The sequence below is a fragment of the Bison bison genome, unplaced genomic scaffold, assembly GCF_000754665.1.
Source record: "Bison bison bison isolate TAMUID 2011002044 unplaced genomic scaffold, Bison_UMD1.0 scf7180017864258, whole genome shotgun sequence".
Taxonomy (NCBI): domain Eukaryota; kingdom Metazoa; phylum Chordata; class Mammalia; order Artiodactyla; family Bovidae; genus Bison; species Bison bison.
The window spans coordinates 3,258,723-3,272,772 of NW_011494830.1; the positions used below are offsets into that span (position 1 = coordinate 3,258,723).

Genomic DNA, 14,050 nt, shown 5'->3' on the forward strand with positions numbered 1-14,050 from the left:
AATGAGCTATCAAGCTCATTTGAAAGCTATCAAGCTCAAATGAAAAGACGTGGAGGAAACTAAAATGCCTATTACTAAGTGAAAGAAGCCAATCTGAAAATGCTGTATACTGTATGATTCCAACTATATGATACTCTGGAAAAGGCAAAACTATAGAGATAAGGGGCAGAGGTGGGAGGGAAGAGATAAATAGGTTGAGCAAAGAGGATTTTTAGGGCAGCAAAAATACTCTGTGTGATATTATACTGATATATGTCATTATATGTTTGTCCAGATCCATAAAACAATTAACAGCAAGAGTGAACCCTAAACATAAACTGGACTTTGGGTGATTAATATATGTCAATGTAACTTTGTCTCTGGTTAAAAAAAAAAAAAAAAAGTACCATTGTGGTGAGTGTTTTGATAATGGGGAAGGATATGCATTTGTGGGGACAAGGAGTATGTGGAAAATGTCTGTACTTCCCTCTCAATTTTGTTGTAAACATAAAACTTCTCTGAAAAATAATCTCTTAAAAAATTTAAAACTAACACTCTAAATGTAATGTAAAACATAATTATTTCATTATAACACATTTCTTAAATATTAACACTGTTTATTACTGGCACATGATCATTTTCTTTTTTAACCCTTAGGTCTTACAACCCATTGTTTCTTGCACAATAAATGTGTGTGTGTGTGGGGGGGGGAGGATGGCTTAACATTTCACATAACTTTTAAAAAAATAAGGTATAAATTCTGCTAACGAATTCTCCTTCTGCATCCCATCTCACCATTTCTTTGTCTGTATTATGAACACTTACCAGATACAGTACATATCCCCATTCTGGAGCTGTGAAATAAGAAAGGATTCACAGAGTTGCAAGGCTAACATAGTCTTGCCTTCTTTTTCAGTGTTACAGATGATATCAATTCCACTCTTACAATCAGTTTTCAGTAAATGCTATAAGATGGAAAGAAAACTCAGTTCATATCATTAAAAATATCTAGAAAGATAGTTGTAATAAATGTTTAAGCATTCAGAAGAATTTAGATTTCTAATTTTCTTCTACAAAGACAATGAATTATACAGAACTATTTTTATGGTTTTCCATAGTTTCACTATATATAGCACCTACAGTTTATAATGATTACTTTTAACCTCAATGTCCATAGCTTGTAGGTACGTAGGGTCCATATTAGGAAAAGATTAATTCTTTCATCTTAAAAAAACACCAAAGTAACAAACACTGGAATTTAATTTCTTAGCATTTTAAGATGCAAAATCCTGATGCTTCTCAGTTTTTATTTAACCTGTCACACCAGAAACTCGCTCAACATGAATAATGCTTATCAATGAAAATTCTAATTTCATCATTTGTTAATATGAGCTAATTCAATATGAGCTTAAAAATGGTATCAAAGGGAATAAATCTAGATAATGTAATCTTACAGCCTTTGATAGTACTGTAAAAGGAATTTACCAAAAATGGGCTACATATTTTTTGGTAAGTTTAATAGGCAAACAATCTCAAACAATACCTCTCGGAATAGGTGATCTTCTACAGGTGACATAAACAGACAGGTGAAGAGTGCTTGATGGAAGTACAAGTCTTTACTGATTTCTGGGTGATTTATACAACATTTAATAAGAGCCATTGCTTCAGGTATGCGTTCACAAGCAATTAGGTATCTGGCACGTAGTTCAAAGAATAGTGGATTTTCAGAACTTAAATATTTGTTCACTATATTAAAAAGAAAACAGACTCTTATTACTCTCAAGAAAAGACTGTCTCAAACATTTTTCTTTGACACTTCAGCACTAACATGTAGTATCTAATTAAATTAACTATTTAATTAAATAGCATTTTCCTTATTAGGAGTTTGTGAAAAGAATATATCAGTTAAATGATTGGGAAAATGGCAATAAAAGACAACAAAACTATGCCCAAGAAATATTTGCTGATTCTTTCTCAATCTAAATAAAGAAGCAAAATTAGAAAAACAAACAAACATGAAATACTCTTTTTTTGTGTTCTCTAATGTTAAAATATGTTTCAAATGGCACAGGATCTGTTATTTCTTTCTAGTCTAAGATTATGTACTTTGTCTTCTTACCATTATTTTCATTACTGTAAGATTAGAAGGCTAAATCCTAATCTGCCATTAAAACCATATTAATTATAGCAAAATATAATTTGAATTAGTGAAAAGTTTGGTCATAAAAGAAATACATTTTATTACTTTATAACAAAAAAGTAAGCTAAATGTAATGTCAAATAGGACTGCTTATTAATATATGTCCATTAATATATGCCCAAGGATAATTACTAAACTTAATACTTGCTTTTACACAGTTTTAAAATATATAAACACCTTTACCTACATAAGTTTATTCAGACCTAACAACAACCTCACGACAGATATAATACTTGTTTTACAGATCACAAAACTGAGTCTCAGAGAGGTCAAATGACTTGCCCAAGGACAAAGAATTAATTAAATAAGTGGCAGAGCAGGAAATGGAACCCATATTTCATAATTTCAAATGCAAAAATGTTTTAGTTAATTATATATATTTAATCAATAGCTTCTGAAATGCCTATGAGTAATGTTTTATTTGAGCTTCAACATTTGCCTTGCAACTCTGTTTATAATATATGAACAGCATACAAATATGATTTGTATAGTTAATGCAAAAATAAACTTCAGACTGATCTTTACCCTAATGATCACAAGAGTCAAGGCATCCACATTAATGAGCTTCTAGAGCAGCTTTTCCCAAAATGAAGTATGCTAGGGTAAGTATAAAAGGAGTATGTATCAAAGAACTATACATAGTATGTGCTGTGCTGTGCTGTGTTTAGTTGCTTAGTCATGTCCGACTCTTTGCAGCCCCATGGATTATAACCCACCAGGCTCCTCTGTCCATGGGAATTCTCCAGGCAAGAATACTGGAGTGGGTTGCCATGCCCTCCTCCAGGGGATCTTCCCAACCCAGGGACTGAACCAGGTCTGAGGCATTGCAGGCAGATTCTTTACCGTCTGAGCCACCAGAGAAACCTATAAACTGTGTATATAAAGGGTATCAGCCTCACACCGACCAACAATGGGTTTGTTCTAGCTCCTACTTAGAGAAACCTAAAAGTTATCTGAAAAATCCAAACTCTTCTCTCTTGTTCTCACTCTGTATGAATCTGTCTTTGCCTAGCTCCTGTACCCTCTGGCCACATTCCCCAGCTTCCTCAGATTCCTTCAAAGCTGTCACCCCTGCCTTCCCTAAATTTGATGGTTCATACATTCCCTCAGTAATCCTACTCTTCCTCCTCCGATGCAACTACTGCCTCTGTCTTCAGTTTTGTTTTTTTTTAATTCCTTTCTGAGACCTTCACATCAAGTGCTAGTTCTCCTTTCTATCCCTTATATTTATACAGTGATACCACTGCCACATGTACCTTAGCTCTTTCCTTCTAGTCTTGTCCTACTTCCCATCTCATTCCACCACTCTCATTATTTCTCCTGGTCTTATCTCTTTTCATCTTCTCTCACATCTTTTCTTGTCCCCTATGCTTGTATCTGGGGGTCAGCTTGCTTGTAAGCCCTAGAATCATAGCCCCTTCCCCACTCAGTTCTACTCACAACCCACTCCCACCCCTTTACCTGGACAAATAGAAAGATCCTAAGATACTCAGGCAGTTGGTGGTGGGCAATGTTTTCTCCCCAATGTCTGAATGGTTCCAGAGGTCTTGTCTTTTCCCTTTGGCCATGTTATAACTGCACTCCATAGGCTCTCCCCATGCTCTCAAATGTGTCCAGACTTTTGTGCTTATTCTAAGTTTCGGTGACCCGAATATTCTGGGGCTCAGAAATAATACAGCAAATATATATATATATTTTTGAAGAATTAATTAGAAATAGTTGACAGAGCTTCCTGCCTTCAAAAGGAGATTTTGGCTCATTGGAATATAGATTAAAGAGAAGGTGATGTCAAAAAGGTATGCAGATAGTAAGGGGATGAGGCAAAACTCCTACTGATGAAGGAAGTTTGGGAAATACTGCTCTAGAGTATTTGGAACTGAAATTTACTTACTCATTTAATTAGTCAGACATTCACTTATGCATTCATGTGGTCATTCATTCAATAAACAAGTACTGATACTTAGCACCTACTACTCTGTACCAGGCACTGGGCTAGGTGTAGGATATGTTAGTGTTTATCAAAACAAAAGCTAAAGGAGCTCCATCCTTCATAGAGTTTCCTGTATAAGGGAGATTCCATGTGCTTAAGCAGGGTGTTGTTTTTTTTTTAAGGGTGTTCCTACTTAAATAGATTTTAAAAACATAACTGAAGTGACAAATACAAACTCTTTGTAAATAAGTAGCATCTGGATACTAAATATGTTAACACTCTGAATTTTAATAGGGAATTACTAGAGATAGTTTTACCTAATCTTGTGTCAAATCACTCTTGGGCTGGGTTAATATAGCAAATTAAACACACTTCATGTGAAAATACATTACTCTTATTCAGTACTGTAAATAAAAAACACTAATACTGCTCTAGTTAGAAAATGAAATTGTGTTTGTTTCTCACAAATGTAGGTTTAGATTTGAGTCTCCTGTAGTACCTATCTCCTGAGATGCTGGCTGGGCTTTTAGAACAGCTTGCAACACAGGATCTTCCCATGGGCCACCATCTCTAATGATTCGAGTCACCAGTTCCAGATTCACATTTCCATATCTGCGGAGGTGATTCTGGCATTCCTAGGAGAGAAAAATCATTTTGGCTTTGTGAATTTAAAGGGGTTAAAAACTAAACTTGATCATCATTGTCAATAAAATGACTGATGGTCAATAAGGCAGCTGTTAAACTATGAAAGAGAAAGGGTTGCTTCAGTAACCTAATTAGGGTGTCAAAACCCCATTAGTACACAAATAGGCTTTAATGCCAAAGGTTACACAGTTTATACAAAATTGGACTTAGAAAATCCCATTATAGCAGGGATAAAGTGTAACCTAAGGGAAAAACATAAGGGATGCATCATTCCTAGGAAAAGAACCAGGTTGCAAAAATATAAAACGTGTATGTTCAGTTATGTGAGGGCTCATAAAGTTTACATTAACAATGGCAGGCCTGACAATAAGAAGGGAATAAAGAGGTCCCTGTCCAATGCAGACTCTGGCTGGCAGGTAGGTACAGGTCCTTGTCCCTGATCCCAGATGTAGAATCTTAGATGTGGCAGAGGCTGGAAGATGGAAATTCTATTCTACTTTGTTGTATAAGTAGATTTAGAGTCTTGAGATGAGAAATGACAGGTTGAAGGAATGAATCTAGCCTATAATATGAAGACTTTGCATTAGATTTAAGGTAAAGATACTATTGATAAGTTGGGCATTAACTGATAATTTGTCTATGCATTTGTGGGGGTTACAAAAGATATTTGAAATGTTTTTATAGACTGGTGATTAAAATATGAGTTATATAACATAAGTTTGTAAACAATGTTAAAGAGAACTTGGTTTACTGAATTTATTTATTAGACTTAGATTTACATGATTTAATCATTTTATTAGGCATTTTAGATTCATTATGTACTTTGTCAGGTGTTTTTTAAAACACTTCATGGAATCTTATAATTTATAAAGATTAACTGAAAATCTAGTGAAGGTATAGATAGATTTATTTTTTAATGCATAAATTGAACTTAAGGCCTTAAGAAAAAACTAGATACTGACATTGGCAGTGCTAAAAACTGGAATAAAATGCACATCACTTAAAACACAAACAACTGTCAAAATTTTTTTCTGTGCTCAAAAAATCCCTCAGACATGAAAAACTTAGTTATAAAGCGAAGCTTAGGATAAAACCACATACATTTACAAATTTTACTTAGATGAATCATTAGGCTACATATTCAAGGTGGCAATTAACATTTTGCTTTTATTGGCACTTTTCATTCATTGTTAAAATACATGAAAGAGGCTTTGTCTTCTAAGAGAACAAGGCAGCAGAAGAAATTAAGTTTTAAGACAAAGAACCATTCCAAGAAGTACCACTAAGTCAAACATGAAAATAGCCTCTAAAAGTCACTTATGGAATTCCCAAATTAAAATAAGCAGGCAAGCAAACAAAAACCCTATAAACAGTGGGCAAATTACTTAACCTTTCTGCTTTTTCAGTTAACTCTTCTACAAAATGGATACTAAAAACACCTACTTCATAGGATTGTTGTGAGGATTAAATAACACATAGTACTGAAAAGTGCTTGGGACAATGCCTGACACATAACAAATACTTAATAAGTGCAAGTTACTTTTTTTCTAGTATTTTTAAAGATTCTGAATAAATATTTAATTTTAGGACACCCAACTGCTTAGCATAAAATTAATTTCTATATTTCCATGTGTCAGCATGTTATAGCACTCATAAAAATAAGGTATAAAGTTATTGATCAGCCATGATTTTTTAAACACATGGAACACAGTAATGATCTGGCCAATGACTTAACGGATAAAAGTTATAATCAGTTTCAAACCTCAAGGTAAATAAATTCCTAAATTACTCTAGACATATGTATCATTGCCCATACAAATTAAGCTACTGTAAGCTGGCTTTTGGTCCAAAGCACAAGAAATAAGGTAAGCTGGATGCCAGCCCATGAATCACTGGTGAGGCTTTCAATCTGCTGTGGAACTCTTGGTGAGGCACCAATAATATAGCACTTAGCACTGCGGGACCTAAAACAGGACTTGGGTCTAAAGTCAAAAGATGATGAAACAGATCTACTGCTAATATCTTAAACCTGGCAGAAAATAAGAAACACTTGGAGGTCTTGTTAAAAGATGATTCCCAGACCCCAATTCAAACCTACTGTTTTAATTATTAAACCTACTATTTAATTATTATAATTTAAAGTTTCTAAGGGAAAACCCTAATAACCTGTATGTTTAACAACAGCTAGCCCTCAGTCAGCTCTGGCATATGTTTTCATTGTACTTCCTACATTTAAAGTGCACTATCATAAATGTTTATAGTATAAAGTATATATTTGCACTCCTACCAATCCTTCTATTAAAATTAGTAAATTAGATTAAGTTCATTTTCTAAGATACAATTATATTTAAGTGAAAGTTTTGTTTTTTGGTGCATGCATTCCTTGAGTCAAATACAACATATTTTGGAGACCACTTCTATGGGGAAGTAAATCTGGATAGGAAATAGAGATGAAATAAAGATTTCACTTTGGTCTATTTAATAAGACACAGAATGAAAGAAAAGTTTTTAAGTATCTTTGGGCTCATTTTTCCTTAAATAGTATGGTGAATGGTTTTCATTTTAAAAGCTCTCAAGTGAAAAAGGAAATACTTAAATCACTCTAGATTTACAACTTATCTTTTCTGAGTATATTTATATTGTATTTTTAGGAGGTTTATTTAATTAAAAAACCTATATATTAACTTGGACCTATATATTAACTTAATCCTTTATTTACTCACTGCATTGTACTAAATATAATTCCCTTGGAAACTTACATTCAGCCTTGTGTCTTTACCAAAGTAGAGAGAAAACATAACTTCCTCATTCTTCTTTTATAATCTGTTTAGTTCCAGAAGACTTTTCTTTCACAAACTTGCTGTCACTTTGCATGTCTATGTAGCTGCAGGTCAGTGTTCTGGTCATTACACAAACTTAATCTGAATCCTTTTGTTTATCATAGTATAAAAGTTCTTAATACTTAAACTTCGTATTTAAGGACCTCTGAATTTACCAACCTAACTCATTCACCTATGAATGAACACCATGACTCTGCTTCTCCAGCCTGGTTTTTAACGTCTCCTAAGCTTATCTCATACTTCGTTGCCTATGCCTTTTCTACCACTCTTCCCTACAACTTTCTCCTGTCTTCCCACTGAGAAGCCTCCACTAGCTACCTCAATCCATAATAATTCTCCAGCAGTATTGAAAATCTGTACAACTCCACTCTTCTGGTACTCATTATATAGGAGAAAGGCCATGCATTACTGAGTAGGTGTTGCCATCATCTTACTTCCTAGGTAGGTAAAAGTTTCTTCAGTCAGAAAAGGAAAGTATACCAGAGAAGACATATTCTTAAATGATAGATAACTTTTAAAATCAAATTAGGATTTTATAGAAATCTGTGAAAGCAGAAGCATTATGAAATATGTCTTATTTTGAATGAAATCAGATTCCAGAATTAAGTATAAAATACCACATCAAATTCATTCATAAGCAAGATATTGCAGCAGATCAAAGCAAAAATGTAAAAGGTATTCAATGTGATTGATTTATAAAACCAAAGACTTTAAAACACAGCAAACTCTTTAGAATTTATAACACTTGGAAATGAGAAGGATCATATCTTTTATTATTATATTTTCATTAGCTGTGGTAAAGTACTTCAAAACGGGTAAAATTCAAAGATGTTATGCAGTTTTCTTTTACAAAAAGACAGTTCTCACAAATTTGCTGTTCTTTTCTGTGAGAGGTTTCTGAGAAGTATTTATCTGATGTTTTTGAAAAAATTAGCATTCTGAGTTTTCTAATATAGAAAGAATAGTATACAGTGAGAAAGTTATTACTCTGAAAAAGAAAGTTCTTAAGAGATGATCATTTAAAATAGATGTCTGGATGTATTTACATCATTACATGACTGTTGTTGCCCCAATTCAATACCAACTATAATGCTTGTATTTATGCCATTAAAAAAATGTAATTAGAATTTTCTGTTTAAAACATCCTTCATTTGGAGCATTTTAATGAGTTTTCAGTTTATTTGTTTAAAAATGGTTACTGTTCAAGAAAACAGTGATTTCAGAAACGACAAATTTAGTCAAATTGCAAAAAAATTGCAAATTGCAAATTTTTTATTCATATTTTTATGTTTTATAATAGTTGTTGTTTAGTTGGTAAAGTCATGTCCAACTCTTTTGCAACCTCATGAACTGTAGCCCAAGAGGCTCCTCTGTCCATGGGATTTCCTAGGCAAGAACTTTGGGGTGGGTTGCAATTTCCTCTTCCAAGGGGTCATCCCAACCCAGGGATCAAACCCATGTTTCCTGTATTGGCAGGCAGATTTTTTACCACCGAGCCACCTGGGAGCCCATATAGTATTAATGAAAGTGAAAGTGTCCATCACTGTCGTGTCCCACTCTTTGCAACCCCATGGACTGTAGCCCACCAGGCTCCTCTCTCCACGGGATTCCCCAGACAAGAATACTGGAGTGGGTTGCCATTCACTTCTCCAGGGGATCTTCGGGACCAGGGATCGAACCTGGGTCTTCCACATTGCAGGTAGATTCTTTACCATCTGAGCCACAGGGAATATTTCCAAATACTATAGTATTAGTACATGTACATAAAATAACACCTATACACATATTGGAGATATATGTTCAAACTTAAAAAGTCTGAATGGGTATGATATCAGAAGTCTAAGGATTCCTAGTTTTAGGTATTATTTATTTATTTTGTGTTTGGTATCAGTTATAAAACTCATCTTCTTCTATTGATCCTAATGGCTTGGCAGTTTTCTTCAACATCTCCTGGTCTGCTTATTCTTTGCCATTAATAGGTTTGTACTCTAGTCGATGCCTTCATCTGCTATCACTCAGATAGCCGCAGTAAAGTTTCTTATTTCTCTCTCTCCCCATTAAGGTGGTCTTGAAAAGGCTTTAAAATGTTAAGACCATGAAGCATTTAAGATAGTATAAATAAAAACATTTCTTTAAACCTATTCTTTTGACCCATACATTATTGCACACATGTGGCTGCATCATTTAGTAGATTAGGGAACACTGGAAAGAAGGCTGAGTTGAGAATAGGATTCTATAAACCTCAACTCATTTGAGCTTAAGTTTCTGATCTATAAAACAAGGAATTATTAAATTTCTAAGGTGACTGTCATCTTAAAATTATAAAAAATTCACTATTTGCATATAAATTATCCATATTTCACTTTAAAAATAACTAGAAATTATGTATTTATAAGTGAACTATTCGGAGAAGGCAGTGGCACCCCACTCCAGTACTCTTGCCTGGAAAATTCCATGGACAGAGGAGCCTGGTAGGCTGCAGTCCATGGGGTCGCAAAGAGTCAGACATGACTGTGAGACTTCACTTCCACTTTTTACTTTCATCCATCAGAGAAGGAAATGGCAACCCACTCCAGTGTTCTTGCCTGGAGAATCCCAGGGATGGTGGAGCCTGGTGGGCTGCCATCTCTGGGGTCGCACAGAGTCGGACACAACTGAAGCAACTTAGCAGTAGCAGCAGTGAACTATTGGGGCTTTTGAAAAAATAAAAATATTTATGAGTTATTATCTCCTATTTAATAAACCTGATTAAATTTTTTTACATTAAAAAATTTTAGGTAACAATGTAAATGTTACTTAGTTTTTTTCTGAAGGGAAATCAATCATAAATAAAGTAAAACCACCAACTCAGTATAATCAGATTTCAGAATTAATTGGTAGTTGCCATAATAGGCTTCCCTCATGGCTCAGATGGTAAAGAATCCACCTGCAGTGTGGGAGACCTGGGTTTGATCCCTGGGTTGGGAAGATCCTCTGGAGGACGGTATGGCAACCCACTCCAGTATTCTTGCCTGGAGGATCCTCATGAACAGAGGAACCTGGCAGGCTATAGTCCATGGGGTCACAAAGAGTAGGAAATGACTGAGCAACTAAGCACAGCACAGCACAGCACTTTCAATTTAAAGACAGAAAATTTAATTTCTGCATATCTTATTAAGAAACATTTACTTCTAATTTAGTTTAAAATTATTTTTACATAGCAAGTCTGAAGATTACAAAGAAATATATTTCTATGTGTGTTATCTGAGTGTGAAAGTACAACCTACCCTACTATCAATAATTTAAAATAAGTAATGAAATGATATGGCCATCAGAGAAGTGCTATTGTTACAGTTCTAACCTGTAAGACAGACCCTGAAGCAGAATTAGGGTAGCTGCAAGATTTACTTGAACACAGGTTCCTAGGCAAACTAAATATAAAATATGACTCCGTGAATAGGTCAGTCAAGAGAACAGGTCACAATATGGGTTATGTTACAAATTGACAAGTTACTAAAGCTCCAATAAATATTGTTGAATGAATGAATAAAATTTCTCAAGTCTTTGGTTTAATGATTTATTTAGAAATATTTTATCTGGGAAAATATATATTACTTTAGGTATTAATATGTTCAGATAATATGGGAACACAATTTTGAAACTGCTTCTCACAGAAGGTCTTGCTCTTAAGCTGATATTTGTTGTTCAGTCACTCAGTTGTGTCTGACTCTTTGCAATCCCATGGACTGCAGCATGCCAGGCTTCCCTATCCTTCACCATCTCCCAGAGTTTGCTCAAACTCATGTCCATTGCATGGAGTCAGTGATGCCATCCAAACATCTCGTCCTCTGTCATACCCTTCTCCTCCTGCATTCAATCTTTCCTGGCATCAGAGTCTTTTCCAATGAGTTGGCTCTTTGCATCAGGTGGTCAAAATATTGGAGCTTCAGCATCAAGCCTTCCAATGAATAATCAGGGTTGATTTCCTTTAGAATTGACTGGTTTGATCTCTTTGCAGTCCAAAGGACTCTCAGCAGTGTTCTCCAACAGAGAAGGTTCGAGAAAGAATCAATTCTTCAGCGCTTAGCCTTCTTTATGGTCCAGTCTCACATCCATACATGACTACTGGAAAAACCATAGCTTTGACTAGACGGACCTCTGTCGGCAATGTCTCTGCTTTTTAATACACTGTCTAGGTTTGTCATAGCTTTTCCTTTAAGAAGAAAGTGTCTTTTAATTTTATGGCTGCAGTCACTGTCAGCAGTGATTTTGGAGCCCAAGAAAACAAAGTCTCTCACTGTTTCCATTGTTTTCCCATCTATTTACCATGAAGTGATAGGACTGGATGCCATAATCTTAGTTATCTGAGTGCTGAGTTTTAAGCCAGCTTTTACACTCTCCTCTTTCACTTTCATCAAGAGGCTCTTTAGTTCCTCTTCACTTTCTGCCATAAGGGTGGTGTCATCTTCAATAATTATGAGGTTATTAATATTTCTCCCTGAAATCTTGATTTCAGCTTATGCTTCACCAGCCCAGCATTTCTCATGATGTACTCTGCATGTAAGTTAAATAAGCAGGGTGACTATATATACAGCCTTGATCTACTCCTTTCCCAATTTGGAACCAGTCTGTTGTTCCATCTCCGGTTTTAACTCTTGCTTCTTGATCTGTATACAGATTTCTTAGGAGGCAAGTAAGGTGGTCTGGTAGTTCCATCTCTTTCAGAATTTTCCAGTTTGTTGTGATCCACACAGTCAAAGGCTTTAGCGTAGTCAGTGAAGCGTAAGTAGATGTTTTTTGGGAATTTTCTTGCTTTTTCTATAATCCAACGGATGTTGGCAATTTGATCTCTGGTTCCTCTGCCTTTTCTTTTTTTTCTCTGCCTTTTCTAAATCCAGCTGATACATCTGGAATTTCTCAGTTCATGCACTGTTGAAGCCTAGCTTGGAGTTATATTTTAAAACCTTTTAACCAGAGTTACAAAGGTAGTTTTGAATACCAAGATGAGAAATTTGCCAAATCATTTGGGAAATTTATTCCAATTAGTCTAGGGAAGGGACATGATCTAGGTTTTGAGAAGGTTTTAGTGGAATGTCAATAGTTCTAAACTTATTCCTATTAGCTAAAATAATAAAATCTGGGAGACACACTGGTCTTATGAAGATGATGAATATATACTCTCACTTCTTTTTGTGTGTGTGTTAGTTGCTCAGTCATGTCCGACTCCTTGTGACCCCATGCACTGTAGCCTGCCAGGCTCCTCTGTTCAAAGAATTCTCCAGGCAAGAATACTCGAGTGGGTTGCCATTCCCTTCTCCAGGGGATCTTCCCAAACCAGAGATCGAACCCTGGTCTCCTGCATTGCAGGTAGATGCTTTACCATCTGAGCCACCAGTGAAGCCACTCTAACTTCTCAGGGGAGATCAACATTTGCCCCAGTAAAACATGGTGGACATAACAAGCTATTTACACTCCTCTCTTGTGGCTGGTTCTTTTACTTCTGATTATTTTTTGCTCTTCAAGATGCTATTACAGTAAGATAGCCTTGGGCCTCCTCCTGTTTGTGAGTTTTTGTCCCCTATTTCCTCCACCTCCTTTCCCTACTCACACAAAGAAGGTCAAACAGATGGAAAAATAGGGTAGAGTACCAAGAAAAAAAAAAGCTTAATTAAGACCAACTTCTCTGCTCAGTCGCTCAGTTGTGTCAGACTCTTTATAATCCTGTGGACTGTATCCTGCGAGGCTCGTCTGTCCATGTGATTCTTCACACAAGAATACTAGAGTGGGTCGCCATTTCCTCCTCCAGGGGATCTTCCCTGACCCTGGGATTGAACCCTGCATCTCTACAGAGCTCTAGCAGTAATGCGTTTAGATTACAGGTTGGGGTTTTGTTGACTACTTCAGGGTCAATCTCTTCCCCCGCCCCCTAAATTAAACAAGTGAACAAAAATCTATATAACATTTATTTTTCTCTTGATTAATAAAATGATACATGGTCTTGACTTGAAACAAATTAGGGAGATAAAAACGCATAAATCTACCATTAATTGGGCATCATTCAGTTCAGTTCAGTTCGATTTTCAGTTGTGTCCAACTCTTTACAATCCCATGGACTGCAGCATGCCAGGCTTCTCTGTTCATCATGAACTCCCGAGCTTGCTCAAACTCATGTCCATCGAGTCGGTGATGCCATCCCACCATCTCATCCTCTGTTGTCACCATCTCCTGCCTTCTTCTTTCTCAGGATCAGGGTCTTTTCCAATGAGTTGGCTCTTGGCATCAGCTGGCCAAAGCATTGGAGCTTCAGCTTCAGCATCAGTCCTTTCAAGGAATATTCAGGACTTATTATTTCCTTTAGGACTGACTAGTTTGGTCTCCTTGCAGTGCAAGGGACACTCAAGAGTCTTCTCCAGTTGAAAAGTATCAATTCTTTGGCACTAGCCTTATGGTTCAACTCTCACATCCATGTATGACTAC

At 35.8% G+C, this 14,050-nt stretch overlaps 1 protein-coding gene across 2 annotated transcripts in view; it reads right to left on the reverse strand.

Moving 5' to 3' along the window:
* Nucleotides 1-14,050, reverse strand: part of ZNF654 (zinc finger protein 654) — a 59,287-nt gene that overhangs the window by 15,852 nt on the left and 29,385 nt on the right. For both annotated transcript variants that reach the window (XM_010847916.1, XM_010847917.1), the window contains exons 3-5: nt 4,609-4,744; nt 1,523-1,725; nt 805-944 (exon numbers count right to left, since the gene is read on the reverse strand). In XM_010847916.1, coding sequence (XP_010846218.1) covers nt 805-944; nt 1,523-1,639 — 257 coding nt within the window. In that variant the 5' untranslated portion in view covers nt 1,640-1,725; nt 4,609-4,744. The remainder of the gene's footprint in view (nt 1-804; nt 945-1,522; nt 1,726-4,608; nt 4,745-14,050) is intronic.